We start from the raw sequence: 19,327 nt of genomic DNA, 5'->3' as shown, positions 1-19,327 counted from the left end.
TTCGATGTGTTAAGCGCTATATAAATGCGGAATATTATTATTATTATTATACTGTACTGTACATTTATGAAAAAGAAGAATTTAAGAATGAAGTAAACAAATGAAGATCCCAGATGATGTAAAAAAAAAAAAAAAAATGGGGCAAGACGGGGCTATTATAGTTCAGTACTAATGTATTGTTTCAACTTTCAAAGAAGAATGCAAAATTTTAAAATGCCATAAATTCAGTGTACTAAATTCATACCAAATCCGCTATACATTGTATCAGTATCAAGTCAGAGTACATTTGAATATCCCTTTATAAGGGAAAGGGTGAAAACAGGAGGTTTTTTTTTTGGTTGGGAAAGTATGAACTTTCATATCAGGTCATTGCATCAAAAATTCATCATAGAGGAGAATTTTACCACCTACATAGTGAGATTATTGAAGCCCTGAGATATTTGTTAGTGAACTTTTGATCATTGTTCCAGTGGGACTGTACATGTTTCAATCGTCGCTTCAGGGTTGTTCAGAGTGTCCCATAATGAAATGAAATAAGTATTATAAAGGCAGTACAGTACTATGTATCAAATATTGTCCACCACGAACCATGGCTTTTAAAGGACAAGTCCACCCCAACAAAAGGTTGATTTAAATGAAAAAAAAAATCCAACAAGCATAACACTGAAAATTTCATCAAAATCGGATGTAAAATAAGAAAGTTATGACATTTTTAAGTTCCGCTTAATTTTACAAAAATAGTTATATGCACATCCTTGGCAGTATGCAAATGAGGAGACTGATGACATCATCCACTCACTATTTCTTTTGTATTTCATTACATGAAATATGAAACATTTTAATTTTCTCCTCATTGTCAGGTGAATCAATGATTGATTCCTTCCTGAACATGTGTAATTAGCATTGTTCTAATACTCTATGGTTCAGTCAAGTTGGTCCTTATCGTCAAATTTTGAAAGAATGAAATATTGTATAATCCAAACTATAAAAAACAAAAGAAATAGTGAGTGAGGGACATCATCGACTGTCTCATTTGCATGTCACTGAGTTGTGTATATAACTGTTTTGTGAAAAAATAAGCGAAACTTTAAAATGTCATAACTTTCTTATTTTACATCCGATTTTGATGAAATTTTCAGCATTTTTGTAGTTGGATTTTTCTCTGTTTATTCAAATAAACATTTTCCTGGGGTGGACTTGACCTTTAAAATGCCAAGTCCTGTCTGAAATGGTTGCTTCAAACATTTTTTTTTAATGTGTACAGTGTAGTCCCAATTCTGCATGTATTTCATGCACCAAAACAGTGCTGCCCTAAGTATCTTTTCAACACTGTACTGTAGTTTGGGCCAGTATAGAGGATCACACCAGTTATTTTTTCTGGTGTTATAGTATTAGTTTTAGTGTCTGTTCAACACCCATGGGCATTACTAACAACACCTTTGGTTGTTACTCTTACACTCTTTGGTGTTATTTTAATACCCTCAGTATGAGGGCCGCTAATGACACCAACTGGTGCAAGATTTAACTCCCCAGTTTTTACACGGCACCAGAATATCTTCTACATGTATATCTTGCATTGATCTATCTTTGGAAAGTGTTGATATTAAGCAATGGAACCACTCAAACTTCATATGATCAGGAATGGCTCACCTGATCTGTAACCACAGAATCTAGAAATGATTTCCCAGCATGCTCCTTTTATCATAGCAGGATGCAGTTTAGCTTGACGGCAATTCAGACGTACACTCTGCATGTGAAACAAGGGGAATGGCCAATTATTCATGCGGGGGAGCTAGCTCTGGTCCTTAGCCATGTTTAGCTTTCCCCAAATATTCATGAGGCCAGGGCATCTGGAAATGAATGGTTGCCATGGAAATGCATATGAAATTAACCAGATGTTGTCAGCTTGTTTGAATTTAATTTGAGGTCCTGAGTATGTGGCCGCTCCGTTTGTACAGGTGCGGTGCCATTTCGCATCAACGGTAATTGGATATTTGGGGGAAATTAGGGCTGATGGGAGTGATGGCGAAATAATGTCAGGCCTGTTGGGCTATGTGGAAACCCTTGTGCAAACACTGCCTTTTTGTATAGATTAGAATACGTATGTACAGATGTTTACTACTCAGATATCATTATATGTCGGTTACGACATGTAAAGGCCAAGACCATCCCCAACAAAAATATAATTTTTAATAACTACAGGTAGAAAAAAATCAAACAAGCATGGTACTGACAAATCATTAAAATTGGATGTAAGAAAGAAAAATTACATTATGACTTATTATTCGTTTCACAAAAAAAGAGTTATGTGCACATCGTGGTCAGTATGCAAATGAAGGAACTGATGATGTCACACACATCACTATTTGAACTTCTGCCCTCTGTATCAATTTGTAGCTTTTTCCCTTGTGGTACACCCTAAATTAGTTTTCTTGATTCAATTTCAAACTATCAAATCTTTTCTGATACCACATGTGGTTATCATGAGTCTGTACTGTGGCAAAACATACCAAGCTTCCATCACATGAAATTGAAATAATTTAAGCTAAATGGGGGGGAGGGGGTAGAATGATTGAAACCATGGTAACAAAGATAAATGTTTGTGGAGTCACTGTGTGGTTGTTTGAATTGCAATACATGAGAGTTGAATGGAGCAAACATTAGGGAGAGTTCTGTTATCATTAAGAGAGGAAGTCTTCATCACGAGGACCTGTTTCATCGACATGATTGTGAGGCAGATAGCAATACTTCATGTTCTTCACATTACCTTATCAGTCACTTGTATCAAATTCCTGTATTGGTTGTATTATACATACATTTTTAAAGATTTTGGTAAACACTTGTTCATCCAACAACAACATTAACTCAAATTCTGTTCTAGATTTTGATATTCAGATTTTTATTTTGTGATATAATCTCATGATTATGAGACTCTGCAATTCCATAAGTAAAGTCTTTCGAAATATAAAATTAATGTGCCAAAGAACAAGAAAGAGACTAGTAAAAATATACCGGTACCTATACATGTACCTACATATGTACTTTGAAGGAATATCCAATCGAGAACAAGAAATATTTTATAATGGGGATTTGCTCATGGGGCAGAACCCCCAGAAGTTTTACGCTTTTTGTTGGTTTTGGGGTTATTTTTTTTACTTTGACTCAAGAATCTGATGACAACTGCAGATTATTTTATAATTATTGATTATAATTATTGATCATATATAATATTTTCAATAATTACCATACTGTTCACCTTGCAGCACTGGTGTTATAATATTTCTGCCCCTATGGAACAAACCTCCAAAAGACTTATGATATTGTCTTTAACCTTCCTCAAAACTTCATTAAAAACCTACATGTAGTTATTCATGCAAGCTTTTCCCCTCTTTTAATACATGTACTTGTAGGTATTTCTTTTCTTTAAAGGAGAATGAAACTCTTGGAGCAAGTTAACTTTTGTGAAAGCAGAAAAATCAAAGAATAAGATCAACAAAAGTCTGAGTAAAATAGGACTAGCAATAGAAGAGTTATGAGCATTTGAATGTCAAGATTACTAATGCTATGGAGATCCTCCTATTGGCAATGCGACCAAGATCTATGATGTCACAGATGAACAACTCTCCCCTTTTGGACACTGAAAATATACCCCAAAACATCTCTTTTTGCTCATTCTAATAATATGACAAATGATTCATCAATGATATAATGTTGTGAAACCTCTGTACTTGTCCTCTCATAAAGAGAACACCTCACCTTGTGATAGACTCTATAAAAGTGAGAATATAAGAGAAAATAAGTACTAGAGTAATGAGGGAGTTGTACGTGTGTGACATCACAGATCTTGGTCGCATTGCCAATGGGAGGAACTACATGGCATTAGTGATCTCAATATTCAAATGCTCATAACTTTCTTATTATTCATTCAATCTTCCTCAAACTTTCAACAATATGTTTCTTTGATTTTTCTCTTTGATATGAATTCAGCTGGTTTCAAGGGTTTCATTCTCCTTTAAGTTACTGCACAATGAGCATATTTTCATGATGGATATCGGTACATTAAAAATGTCCATATTATCATTAATATTTGTACTATTTTGTTACAAAAGCTTCAACCTCAGAGCAAAAATTACCCTGAAATTTCTCAAAATAGAATGTTTTGGTGGGACCATCTTTTCTAATTTCATTCCAAGATCATCAACAAACTATATTCAAGAACAATTAGAAATGTTAATATTTTACATACAGTATATACTTTCCAGCATGAAATTAAAGAAATCAATTCAGCAAACCCCCCAATGCGGACAAAATAGCCCCTAAAATAAAAATAAAAAAATACTTCATACATGGGACATTCCTGAAATTATGTTGAATAAAACACACATGTACACCATGTTGTGAATCTGTGAATGCAATTTTCCTTACCATGATTTAAAATAGGATGATCTAATGTACACTGACGCTATAGGCTGCTTTCATACCAACCTGATGACAAAAAATACATTTTTTTTAGCCAACTGGTGTGTAAGCAACTTGCAGAGAGAAAATACCCATAGTATTAAGTTGATAGTGTGCTTTAAAAAATTAACTTTTGGCTCCTTTGCTGAGATTTCTCCAAAGTCACAGAGATTTTTACAGTGTGTATAGGAATTTAATGAAGAGGCTTGCTTTTTGCTGGCTCAATGTTGGTGATTTAAGTCCGACTCAAATACTGAGAATGGTTGGGTAATCTCTGATGAGGGAATCTACCCCGATCTACCCAATAATGCGATTAGCTTGTAAATATATTCCCAAAATGAAATACCCTTTATTACTTTTCAAAATTGGGTCTTTCCATGAAGTTGGGGCGGAAATTGTGACATTTCAGCATAACTCAGTACTAATAATACCATACATTTATTGTTTGTAGGCTTGTAATAATTACAAGAACTTTCGCAGTGATTTTCCAAGGTCATGGGTATTCTTTGCTTTGTTGTATCATATTACGGAAACTTTTTTCATCACAGCATCTCATGTGCTTGGCGCAGGCGCCATAGGGTGCTTTAAATATGTGTATTGTCTGTTACCTAGACTGAACTTACTCAGGTGTGGCTCGGATTGGTATAAATGGTAAATAATGCTAGCGATTTTGAGAACTGAACAAGTACTCATGAATTTATGGGTAATTCGGTGATTGAGTTGGTCTAAAAGCACTTTAAGGGAACTTTATCTTCTTCTTGTGGGTTTGAATGCTTGAAATACAATTATCAGGCATTCTGACGCCTGAACGAGTTCTTGTAATATATAGGAATTTTGGTGATTTGATGGGTATAAAAGCACCTAATGATGGTGTTCTTATACCAGATCAACATCAATTAGCAAGTTCCTACCTCGTCCATGTCCCGGATTAGATCCTATTAATGAAAACCCTTATACCATGTGTTCTGATGTGAAAGTATACATCCTGAGATCATTTGGTTCAATGAATGTAAAGTTCAACAAATTAACGTAGTGCAAATTAACGTAGTGACATTAGTGACAATTCAACCATGGACCCTACAGATGGGGGGGGGGGGAGGTGAGAGGATCGTGTACACGTGAATATTTTTAATTTGTCATTTTATGATTTACATGTGTTATTGGAAATGCCAGGTTTTTAATTTTAAAGGGCAAGTCTGCCACAACGAAAAATTCCAAGGAAGAGAAAGATTGAACAAGCTTAACATTGAAAATTTCATCAAAATCAAGTTTATATACCTATAGGTGGATATGAATGCACAAAATGAAACGTCAACAATTTCTTGTATTAAAGGGATGCTCCGGGCTGAAAATATTTATATCTAAATAAATAAAGTAGAATTCACAGAGCAAAATGCTGAAAATTTCATCAAAATCGGATAACAAATAAGAGTTATTGAATTTTTAAGTTTATCAATATTTTGTGAAAACAGTTATATGCACATCGTCATGAATATTCATTAGGTGGGCTGATGATGTCACATCCCCACTTTCCTTTTTCTTATGTTATTACATGAAATAATAAATGTTTCATTTTTTCATCCATGTGTAAATGATGTGTCTCCATTATTAAGTTGCAGCAATAAATAACTTAAAATGCACTAAATCAGTTGTCAATCCAATCGTTTTAGTTCTTGTTAGAAAACTTTTGAATAAACCTAATTTCATATAATGAAATACAAAAGAGCAAGTGGGGATATGACATCATCAGCCCACCTAATGAATATTCATAAAGACATGCCTAGAACTGTTTCACCGGAATAATGCAAATCTTTAAAATTCAATAACTTCGTTATTTGTTAACATTAATTTTCAGCATTTTGCTTTGTGAATTTTACCCTATTTGCTGAGATATAAATATCTCCAGCCTGGACCATCCCTTCAAAGTTAAGCCAAGCATTTTGATCAAGTTGGTTTGATAACACGTCATGTCTTTTATGAGGCAAAGTTTTGTATTTTTTAGGGGGGATGTTTATTGGCATGACAAGTTTTTTCAACTTTTTAATGACATTGAAATACTTTGATTTTCATATGATTAGCAGAATGATCATTTTAACTATTAGCTGAAGAAAATGAATGATTATACACATCCTTTCATATGACGTTAGTCCAAACCATTGTGACGTACGTATGAGATGTCATTCAGTCTACTAGTGTTGACTGTGTGCATCAATAGGCATGCCATCAGTATTGTTAGTTTGTGTTGCATTCTACCATGAATACAACAACCAATCCATCACTTTGCTTTTCAGGAATCTCTGACACCGTTCTCACTACCTACCTAAAAGTAAAACTAGTTTAGTGGAAACTAGTTTAACGTGTAATGAGAACGGTCGAAGCGATCTTCTGAACCGGTTCATAAAACCACCTCGCGATGTAGTTTTCAAGATCACTTTGCCTCGTTAAACTGGTTTTAGCGTAAGTAAGGACACAACCGTTCTTCAGGAAGCGATCTTTGCACATTACATTACTACTGCACACACTGTATGTAGAATGCCTATAGATGCTGCAGACTCAAATTTTGTGCGAAACATGTCACCCCACTGTGAGCGTTCCCGTAGCAACAAGATTGCTTTACGTGTAGTGATTTTGAAAACCACTTTTGGGTGGTCAAATGGGAACGCTAGCAAAGCGATCTTCGAAACTGGTTTCCTGAACCGGTTTCCAGTAAACTAGTTTTAGAAAGTGTAATGAGAACGGGGTCTCTTTCTATGTGTACATGTACAGTCATGTAGCACTGGCGTACAGATGGGGGGTCTTGAGGGGCCATGCATGATCCCCCAAATTTTCATGATCAAGAAAAATAAAGCAAAACAAAGAAAAAGGTGACTTATGATATCATTTTCCCAATATGTCAAATCTATCACAAAATCATATTTTTTAAATCAAAAATGTCAAAATTTCTGCTCGCTCGCACCTTTTCAGAAATTTGACTCCATACACCATTTCTGGTCCCCTCAGAACTTTTGGCTCATTGCACTGATGTATGCAGTGCATTATTTATTGCACTTTTCATAAATGCTTTTGTTTTATACATACAAGGGGGGGGGGGGCTGGGTTGGGGATATTTCATATTAAAGCATCCTACATGCTAACTTTGTGGTCTACATGTATGTGGAAATCTCCTATGATATAAGATATTTTTTATTCGGTCAAGGAGTTACTGTTCTCATTCCACTGTAACACAGTTGAGTATGCCCATGGCCATTGTATGTGCCAGTGATGACAAGTTTTCTTTCCTGTTCCATTCCCAAATTAGCTTATCCACATACATTACAGTCATTGAATTGCAACGGGGGAGGGGGGGGGGGGTCAGTGGGTCCCAAAAATGGAAGCATGTCTGGCCCATATCATAATTATAAATTCATGATGTAGTCCAAACCGATTAAACATTTCTGTTTCAAATATTTACTATTGTTTTTTGCAGTGTGAAAGAGTGTTTCATGCCCCTTACTCGCTTACACTATCCACCCTAGGTATCCCCACATATTATAAGGTCATTTTTAATTAATCAATCCTCCACTCGTAATGTGCCAAGCATTGTGTGTTGATGACAGTAATAATAAGATATAGACCAATGACCTCTCTGTGTACCTATCTGGTATTTATATGCAGTAGATTAGCGCAGCCAGTATGTTTTGGAGTTCTTACCTTTACTTGTATGGTGATTGTAATGTATTCACAATAATAATCCGTCAATCTGTTATCTCTGTGCCAGATGAAAAAGATAACATTTGCACTAACCTGGACACATTTATCTTCATGAGATTATTTCAAAAGTTCAGAGGCCATTGCAGAAATAGTTGCAATCGAAGTTGACTTGATCTTCAACCAATTGAAACAAGCACATTTGAAAAGGAACTTGCTCTTCACTTTTTTTGAGTTGCTTTAAAAAAAAACTCCACCCAACTCCTTCTGCAACTACATCTTGGAGAATAACCAGAACGAGATATCCTTGTGTTTTTCAAATTTAATTTGAATATGACTGAAAGGGTCTCTTCATATTTTTTTTTTAGATTACACACCCCCTTTCATATGTCTGTTGCATTTAGTGATACTGGTACAGTGTGTACATGATGAATGAGGGGTCTCTTCATGCATTTACATCTAAATTCTCTACCAGTCACAAAGCTTCAAGGGGAAGTTCACCCTGACACAAACGTTATTGTAAAAAAAATGGGAAAAATGATAAAAGATATTGGTTAAGGTTTGAGGAAAATCACTGAAAGATTAAGAAAGTTATTAGAATTTTAGGTTTTGATTTGTGCCAGGGGGGGGGGGCACTTCCATTGACAAGTGGATACCATGCGCCCTAAGCACCTTAAACAAGTATTATCCATATTCTGAAATGCACCCCTCAACAAGTATTGGCGTGTGAAACCCTACCCTTAACAAGTATTGGAAATAAAACGATACTCTTGGCAAGTATTTCCCTGAATCAATTAAACCCCTAAACAAGTACAGCGATATTTTAATTGTTATGTCACGGACGTCGGTCATCTGTTTTACCTTTACCTACATCATTGGGTTTAGTACGACCCCACCTCCTACACCTCATGCAAATCGTACTCTAATAAACATGTAGTGTTGACTGTTGGTAAAAAGTACATCCTTTATAAAACATTTTCTTCTTAATTTTTTTATACCCTTGCAAATTTGACCCTAAACATGTAGATTTCCTAGTGAAATAGATACCCTTTTTTTCATTATTTCAGTGTTTTTTAAATCCTTATTACGTTACGTACGTAACATGCCCTATCTTGAAAAAGACATCCTTTTTACATGTTTTTTATGGTCGTGCATGGTATCCTCTCATCAATGTAAGTGGCCCCCCATATTATTCTTGCAGGAGCTGGTGTGAAATAAATTGTCTGTTGATATACTAAAGGTACAATAAAACCATTTTCATTTTTTCATTTCATTTCATTGATTTCTCAAATACATGATACAGGTGAAGCCGCTCACATGTGACATCACAAATCAAAAAATTAAAGCTCTAATAACTTTTTTTAGATTGTTCTTTTGGCCTGATGTTGCTATAAGAAATTATGGAAAGTGGTTAGGATTGCCACATAATAAACCATAATTAAATAATGTGACAATAGTAATTAGATGGAATGGGCAGTCAACCCAAATCAAATATAGCCAGGCGCTGAAGCCACTTGTTCCTGGGACTGAAACAGGGTTTCCCCCTTCACAGCCCGTACGGACGGACGCAAGCTAGGGTTGTCATCCCCAATGGGAGCCTGGTCAGCTAGGAGTCAAGCTAGACAAACTAATAACCTTGACTTCTAACCTCCCTTAAATAGTTTGAAAGATTTTCCTCAAATCTTGACCAATATTTTTTACTTTTCTGCTATTTTTGCACAAAAAGTTTTGTCAGGGTGAACTTCTTTAAAGGTCAAGTCCACCCCAGAAAAATGATGATTCAAATAAACACTGAAAATTTCATGAAAAATAAAAAATTTATGACATTTTAAAGTTTCGCTTATTTTTCACAAAACAGTGATATGCACACCTCAGTGACATGTAAATGAGACAGTCGATGATGTCCCTCACTATTTCTTTTGATTTTTATTGTTTGAATTATACAATACTTCATTTTTTACAGATTTGACAATAAGGACCAACTTGATTGAATCCCACATGTAGGAATTAATTGTTGTTTCACACAACAACATGGAGAAAATTGGATTATTTTATATTTCATATAATAAGATTTAAAAAAATAGTGAGTGAGTGATGTCATCAGTTTCCTCATTTGCATACCAACAAGGATGTGAATATAACTGTTTTGTGAAATTAAGCAAAACTTTAAAATGTCATAACTTTCTTAATTTACATCCGATTTTGATGAAATTTTCAGTGTTTTGCTTGTTGGATTTTTCTCTTTTTATTCAAATCAACTTTTTGTCAGGGTGAACTTCTTTAAGAATATTTAATAGTCAGCCATTATGTTACATTGTATGTCTACCATACATTAAGGTGTGATAGAAGTCAGAAAAGGAATTTGTTGAGATTATGTTTCATAGTTCTTTAATTTATTCAGAAATTTTTTCCCATTTGTATTTTTGTTGTGTGTATTGTAGGGTCAACTGCTCTGGTAGCCTTAATAACAGAGTCAGATGTGATCGTCGCAAACGTTGGGGATTCCCGTGGCGTGATGTGCGACTGGTCTGGAAAAGCCGTCCCACTTTCGTACGACCACAAACCCCACCATCCTCAGGAGCGTAAACGCATCAAGAAAGCAGGAGGTTTCATTGCTTTCAATGGCGTGTGGCGCGTCGCTGGAATCCTCGCCACATCACGTGCCATCGGGGACTACCCGCTCAAGGATCACAAGTTTGTCGTTGCCGACCCCGACATCTTGACCTTTGACCTTGACGAACACAACCCACAATTCCTGATCCTTGCCAGCGATGGATTGTGGGATACATTTAGTAACGAAGAAGCCGTCCAGTATATTAAAGAGCGACTAGGGGAGCCACATTTTGGCGCCAAAAGTATCGTCCTTCAGTCATTCTATCGCGGTTCTATGGACAATATAACAGTTATGGTTATTAATCTCAGTAGACATCGCTCAAATTCAACTCATGTGCAATAGCTAAATATGGGTCCGTATCATATTTTTCTTTCTTGCTTAATATTTAATCATTCTGATGATGATTTATGGTTTTATTGATTTTGTTGTTTTGTTTGATTATCTCGAGTTCATGGATGAATTTTGAACATTAATATGGTAATCATGAAGATGCCTTGTGATATACTGTTATTTATTGTGAATTTGAGAGACTGAATTGTATTTATCATTAGATTGAAGTTGTGAGAACAGTATTTACAAAGGTACATTGCCCCGGGGGGGGGGGGGGAGTCAAATATATTGCTGTACACACGCGTGACCAAGTAATTTCTAAACACCCCCTAAACAGGTTTTTCTCTGTTTGCAAAATAACCCCCTAAACAAGTTTTTCGCGGGTTTCATTTACACATTTTGGCCCCTAAACAAGTTGTCGGCAGAATATGACTCCAGGGAAAAAACATACCCTAAATACGTTTGACCCCGTGATTGAGAATTTGACCAGTCTTTCAAAACCACCTTTTAAAGAAAAAATCAGTGTTTTTTATACCCTTTACGAGTGCACCGCAGCCTGCGCCCAAAACTGAAAAAATACCCCTTTCAACGCGTTTTTTTGGTCACACGTGTGTACAGCAATATATTTGACTGGTCCCCCCCCCCCCACCGGGTAAATTGCGCACATGCATGGTGATTTATGAATTTGTTATGATGTGTTATCCTTCCTTTTTGTCCTTGAATATGTTATACAGGGTTGGTGAGTAAATACTGGATGGTAGATATTTTGAAGCAATGACATACTGCCTGATACTGTACACTGATAAATATTCCAAAAAACTATGATGATACTAATACCATGTATTTCATTTGCGTAGGATGTAAGCCCCCATATTTCAAATCGTTATAGTGAAAGTTATTTAACAAAAATTTTGTAATTATGTTTATACATATCAATGAAAAATTATTTCAAGAGTTAATACAGCAAGCTCCTTGACGCATGTTGATTTGTCATAAGGATAATTGTGTTTAGGCTTTATTCATGGAACTTTCATATTACATTTGAGTATATCAGTAAACGATACTGTACTCTGTATAAGGATATTAACGATCCTATTTTGTTGCATGTAGCAGTTATATATCAAGTAGCAGATTTTTTTAAATTGATTTACATGTATAAAGCCTTTATGATATGATTTCCGCCTTATTTTTTGTGTCATATCCCATCGATTTTTGCATGTGTTGTGCTTCACTTACAAGAGTTGTCATTCCATGTGTGAACGGGACTCCAATTCACTATTCTATTTGGAATTTATTGCAGGGCAAAAAAATAATTGTGTTTGAAGTAAGAAGCTGACTTTGTAATTTCCCATTTTCATTTTTATGAAAACCAAAGCCAATAGGATTGCATTCGAGTGCTATGATTTATGTTAACAAAGATATGAAACATATCCCCAATCTCATTGTCCCATATTTCTATGAATAGTTTTTTTTTTATATATCACAGCCCTAGCCTCACATAAATTGGCCGATCATTTCAACCTTTTCTCCAATACAAGTTCAAACTTAACTTTATTACGTGGTTGAATGTGAATGCTGGTTTTATTTTAATAAATTTTATATGTGTATGTAAGCTCATCATCACATAAAAAACATATTACCAGTTATATGGGCAAAGCCGGGATATATTGATAAGGGGGGGGGGTGGCACATGAGGATGTTTATTTCATTTTAAGGGTGAAAAACAAATACTCCCTTTTTCATCATATTTTCCGTGTTGTTTTTACATGCATGTACGTAACCTTACTTGAAAAATGATGGGGGCAGTTACCCCCTCCTGCCCCCCCCCCCCCCATGATACCACTTCTGGGCCAAGGATGTAAAGTGATAAATGGTGGTATGTTATGGATATTGTTGAAATGAAAGAATGTGACCATGGCTTGTAGTTGTCATACAGATTTATTATACAGTATATACCAATAAAGCATACTGTATGTAGCCCATATGACTTTTTTTTGCATGCATTAATTTATACACGAGCTTATACAATGAGATCTGCATATGTGTTTCACCGTACAAAGACAAATAGACCTCTCTCATTTTCATAAAAAGAATTTTTTCCATGGTTTAGTGAACAGCATACATGTACAAATAATAGGAATGATTAACCGCACAATTTAAAGCTATTTTCAGAACAGTTATGGTTTTAGTACAATTACACAAGTAAGATCAACTGTAGACCAACCAAATTATGCATTACATATTCCTAACATAAGATTGGTCAGTTTGGAGTTGGTTTCATTGCAATAGCTCTATTTCTTAGCTTTAAAAAATCACTAACATTTCTTTTGGATGTTTCATAATATCATTTTATAGAAGTCTGACTTTTCCAGCAACTTTAACTTGATATAGACTGCTGAAATTTATATAGGTCTGAAAATGTTTTTCACACATTTCAAACAAAGAGGAATATTTAAATGATAATGATGAAAATAATAATGATAATAATGATAACAATAATATAATAATAGTAATGATGATGATAATGATGATAATGATAATAATGATAACAATAATAACAATAATGATAATAGTAATAATGGTGATAATAATAACAATAAAAACTTACAATATTGAGATGGAGTGACGAGCTCACAAAATTCGTTGGCACAAAATGGATTGCAGATCAGCACAAGACAAGCACCTTTGGCCCAAACTTGAGGAGGCCTGAATATGGCTGATGATGATGAAATGAGTGAATGGAAAAAAAAATTATGTGAGCGCTATTAAAGTGTTGCCATTTTACATTAACATTTCTGTTGTGAAAGAATTTAAATTGTTTGCAATTGAAACCACTAAAATTTAAAGAACATTTCTTTGTTTATCTTCAAACAGTATGATTCATTCCATGTATATTCCTTTTTGTGTTATTTAATTTCATCTGTGAATTCCACTTTCATTTGATATACATGTAAATGACACATACATGTTTATCTTTTATTGTCTTTGTGATATTTTTGTAATGGGGAATATAATTTATTATCACCCGTATCAGACATCTGAGCTGGTCATTTACAAAACCGTATTTCCCTGTATTGTATTATTATCAGGAAGGGATAGGTATATTATTTGTATTTTCCTCGGTCTCAATGCGCGTATTGACTTTGCATGCAGAGACGACGCAAAATATACCTTTGTATTTTCCCTGGTCTCACATCCGGGCCTTTGAGGATGCGAATGAAGTGATACGCTTCATAATGTTCCGCGCACCAACGATCTACGTCATAATAAAGACAACGCTGGATCTGGGCGCTTGCAAGTAGGTCATAATGGTAAAGTGCATAGCCTAGACACTGATATTATCATGACACAACATAACTCTATTCTTAAAAGATATCACTGTTATCATGATTTTTGCTCTAGATATCTGAATTGGATGATAATAAAAATATTGACTGCCCTTTTTTCGGGGAACATCAAATATGTTGCCCTTAAAGACCCATATTGCCCTCGTCTAAAGACTCGGCCAATATGATTCTTTTGCTGGCAATATATTTGATGTTCCCCTCAAGACCAGTCAATATTATATAAGTATATTTGTTATATAATGATGTTGGTATTTTTTGTAATGATTCATTCTTTTTTTTACTGTGGTAATATCCATCTACATACATGTATTGTATATCTGGTTTATTTGGTTTTGCATCAGATGTTTGTCTTTGTTTGAAAATATATATTTTCCACTATTTTGAATATTAATTCTTAAAGAGTACATGTAATGGAATCTGAATGTAATTAGGCCTTTATAATTGTATCAACTGTCTCATTGATTCACAGATGATGGTTACTATTAAAATTCATAAATAAAACATAATTTGTTTTGATATTAATATCCAATGCCTGATAACCTTACAAAATATTTATATCCTTCTACTTATTAGTCAACCTTTTTCAATACATTTTCAAAGAATGCAAAAAGAATATGTCATGGAGCAGTCAGGAATTACCTGCTGGAAACTTGAGATGGCGCTATTCATATAAAAGTAGCTGAAAGATTGGAAATGGTGCACACCCAAGAGTTTCTTGATTATTGGTGTACCTATACATACATTTGTGCTCAAAAGTTAATGAACCCCTCCACAAAGTGCACTCTTTGACAGGCCTGCTCTTTGATGTAATGTTCAGCATGCCCAGAGAAACAAACTTTATTTAATGTTTAATACTTTATCACTTGACTTCACAATTACACAGTAAAAACGCTGTTTGAAATTTTTATACAACGCTGTTTACCATATGAACCTTACAGTAATTATTTTAACAATTTAAACAAGTGTTTGAAATCTTAAACAACAAAGTTTAATTTTCAATATCTAATCTTCAATAAATTAAACATGATTTTTTTTTTTAACTGTTAAACAACTACTGTAAGTAAACAGCGTTGTATACAATCGTAAACAGCGTTTTTACTGTGTAGATATGTAAAACTTAGCAGAATTTGAACACTTTAAATATGTTCATTTTCTGGTGGGGTTCACTAGCTTTTTGAACACGACTGTACATGTATATGTGTATGTATATCAATGGTACATGGACTAGATTGTGAAAAGTATAATTTCTCTAAGGAATATTAATAAATAATTTTACTTTAATTGTTATCTGCTCTTCATGTTATTTTTCCTGTTCATATGCTCTGTGATTTTTTTTCTTCTCTATTTCAAGTACTAATATTCAAAATGTCTTGATTTTGTGATGTATCAAACTATGCTTATATATAATTTCCCAATGTCATACTGCCTGATCATTATAGTATGATATTGATTTAGCTGGTGATTTAGATGTATGTGTACTTTCCATTAGAGTAAATCACCATTTAATTTAAGAATTTATTTATGTCTTTTATGGAATTTCAAGATCTGCTGAAAATATAGACATTTTAAAGATAATTATACACTGTTGATTGGTGAATTGCCAATTCGTCTGCTGCCAACTTGTCCACTCAGACCATGTGGATAGTGGATGAACTGATGGTAGATTGAATGACGAAATTGGCATAAGACAAATTCAAAATATACACAGCAAAAACTGTGGTGTTAACCGGTGTACATAGAGGACCACACCAGTTATTTTACACCGGTGTTAATTTGGTGGTGTTAGTTTTACACCTATAGGTGTTATTACAACACCTATGGTTGTTACATTTACACTCTTTGGTGTTATGATCAATCTCAAGGGTGTTATTTTAACACCTCAGGGTGTGGTCCTCTATTAACACCAATTGGTGTCAGTTTTAACACCACAGTTTTTACAGTGTACCATTTATTGTATTCTGGGGGTTAGATGTACATTGCGTGCAGGCAAGCCAGGATCTAATGACCGAGGCAAAGATATTTCTAATCGCTTATAGCTGTTGTTCTGATGTATTACATGTAAGAGCTATACAAAAAATTGAATTATTATCATTATTGCTACTACAGTATTATATTCATTTCCATTCTTTGCCCACCCAAATGCATGTTTTTCATATTTGTGTGGTTGTTATATTGTGAAATGAAGTCTGCCTTGTTGAATGTCTGGTTCAGTGAACTTGTGTAAATCCTGGGTTGTCATAAAAATTGCAAGCAAGTTGTTTGGGACACTGATTAAAGCTTAATCAGAGGTAGTTGTTCATGAGGGCAAAAGATTTACACTGCTTCTGGAACAACATGTTACTAAATAGCACAGTGTTGCAAAGGGCAACGTATTACTTAGGTTAAAGTCTGTATTCAAGGGTATGCTGAGAACAAACTAGTTGTGTCTAGTCTCTTTGTGGCATGTTTAATCTTTGTATGTAAATTATGTTTATTGTGTAGTACAACTGTGCAAACAGTAGTCTGTTATTAAGAAGAAACCCATTAGGGCGTTTCCATGCTAGAAAAATGAGCTATTTTCGCTGCATTTTCCAACCTATTGTCCAAACAAAGAACTTCAATTTGTTTCGTGGTTATAATAGTGTAATGCTGGGTAGACATATGAAAACATGACAACCAACAAAAATATGCTGTCCATGGGTGAATTAGAGGTGTGTCGTACCGGAAATTTCTGAGTCCCGTATACGAGACACATTTTCGCACTTAATTCAGCCATAATGAAATATTTTTAGTTGGTAATCAGTTTTTCACATGACTACCCACTATAACATTATTATTGACCAAAAATAATTTTTCATTGCTCAAGCAATCAGCTAAGAGACTAGATATTGTTGACAAAATGTCCTGTACGACACATATGGAATCGCCCATTAGGTGATAATATACATGTACATGTATATCTTTATTGCAGCCATTAATTAGTGCAACCATTTGTGTAATTTGTGTATCTGTGGGACCCATTCATTGTCACTCACCTAATTCTACCAACTCAATAAAAATCACAGATTTATTTATAGATGCAATCCCTTGTCAAAGACCATGCTTCATGTGTTTACAGGTATAATGTGAACTTTTTTTTTATTAAACAATGACAGTGATTCCAACTGTGTTTGTTTTAGGAAAAGTGTAACAAAAATGTATTTGTATTCTTAAAAAAAAAAAAATTTCAGTAAATGTTTCCATACACTATTTTTGTTATGTATTGAAATGCTCAATATCATTCTTTTTGACTGTCGACTTAAGTGATATGTGCTTGTATGCTGAATAAAGAAAAATTAAGCTACACATAGGTAAACAGTGAAAATATGATAAAATATATATGAAAAACAACAATTACCGATAAAAATTTGCATTTTGGTGAAATAGAATTATCTAAGACTTGTCACAATATACTCACAAAGTTACCAATAAAAGATTTACAAAGCCTTCATGATCTCTTTGTTGATAGAACCATAACTTTTTGAAATATTTTTTTAATACTTTTTTCACTCCTGGTCCAATTTCTTTCAAACTTTCACCATTCTGTTCTCATTTTTTTCTCTTGTAAATCAAATCATTGTATTAAGTTGGGTTTTATGTAATTTTCATAACATTTGATAAAAACCTTGGTACTAATGATAGTTTATGGAAGTTTTTCTAAACTATGGTTAAAGATGCTTCTTTAAGATTTCTTGTAGGTGAAAACAAAACATTAGTCTCTTCCAGTTTGTATACTACTTGATATTATCATGATTATAGTCAGATGTTATGAAGGGTAGGAAAGCATGAATCAATGTGGTAAGGATTAGATTTATCTTGTCTGAATTTTGCAAGCTTTTAATCATGTGACAAGTGAAGGTTATGCCGTGATTTAGACCAAGTATTAGTGACACGCTTGGTTTTCGATAGCAAAAACACTAATTTAGAACAGAGTTTGAAGTTCAAACGGTTTATTTCCAATTGGTCTAATGCCAATTCGTCCAATTACTATCTCATATGTTTACCATCATTTCATCCACTATCCACATGGTCTAACTGCCGTTGAGTCCACACACCGTTTTGTCTAATTATAACCAGTTGGTCCAATTTCCATTTAGTCCATACCATTTGGTCTAATTGGACTAAGTGTTAATAAGGCAAAATGAATGAAAATAATGTGGCTATTAGACCAACTGGTTATGTGACGAAATGGTCATAGATGAACTGGTAATTAGAAAAAGTGATGATTGGACAAAATGAGTATTGGACCAAGGGCCCGTTTCATGAAGGATTTTGCCATTATGGCAACTACCATGGCAACAGAGCTCAGCAGCCAATCAAAATCAAGGTTACCATGGTTACAGTTGTAACTCTTTATGAAGCAGCCCCTGATGGTTGTTAGACAAAATGTTGTGAAATGGGTGTGAAAACTAAATGAAGATAGACAATGTAATAAGTAGATAAGTTGGCAATAGACAAATTGGCAATTTACCGTTCAACATACAGGCTTACTTGTGTGTAATGACCTCTGTATATTGATCAGAGGGATTTCTGATCTTTCTTTTAAAGATATGTATTCCATTACTGTTTGTACCATTAAAATCAATTATCAATTTCCATCTTTGTGCCTGATTGAAACCATACCAAAAAATTATATCTCTTTCAGATTTATAAGTTTGCACCTTTTTGTCTCACCTGCATAGCAGAGTGAGACTATAGGCGCCGCTTTTCCGACGGCGACGGCGGCGGCGGCGTCAACACCAAATCTTAACCTGAGGTTAAGTTTTTGAAATGACAGCATAACTTAGAAAGTATATGGACCTAGTTCATGAAACTTGACCATAAGGTTAATCAAGTATTACTGAACATCCTGCCTGAGTTTCATGTCACATGA

The 19,327-nt window shown here is 34.4% G+C and overlaps 1 protein-coding gene across 1 annotated transcript; it reads left to right on the top strand.

Annotated features, from left to right (window-relative positions):
- Nucleotides 1-7,691: 7,691 nt before the first annotated feature.
- LOC129279474 (protein phosphatase 1L-like) lies at nt 7,692-17,498 on the top strand. Its single transcript, XM_064110975.1, has 2 exons — nt 7,692-7,706; nt 10,547-17,498. Exons 1-2 carry the CDS (start codon nt 7,692-7,694, stop codon nt 11,099-11,101), a joined length of 570 nt encoding a protein of 189 aa, XP_063967045.1. The 3' UTR covers nt 11,102-17,498.
- Nucleotides 17,499-19,327: the final 1,829 nt, after the last annotated feature.

This window comes from Lytechinus pictus, chromosome 16 (assembly GCF_037042905.1).
Source record: "Lytechinus pictus isolate F3 Inbred chromosome 16, Lp3.0, whole genome shotgun sequence".
NCBI lineage: Eukaryota > Metazoa > Echinodermata > Echinoidea > Temnopleuroida > Toxopneustidae > Lytechinus > Lytechinus pictus.
This window is presented reverse-complemented; position numbering and strand designations above follow the sequence as displayed.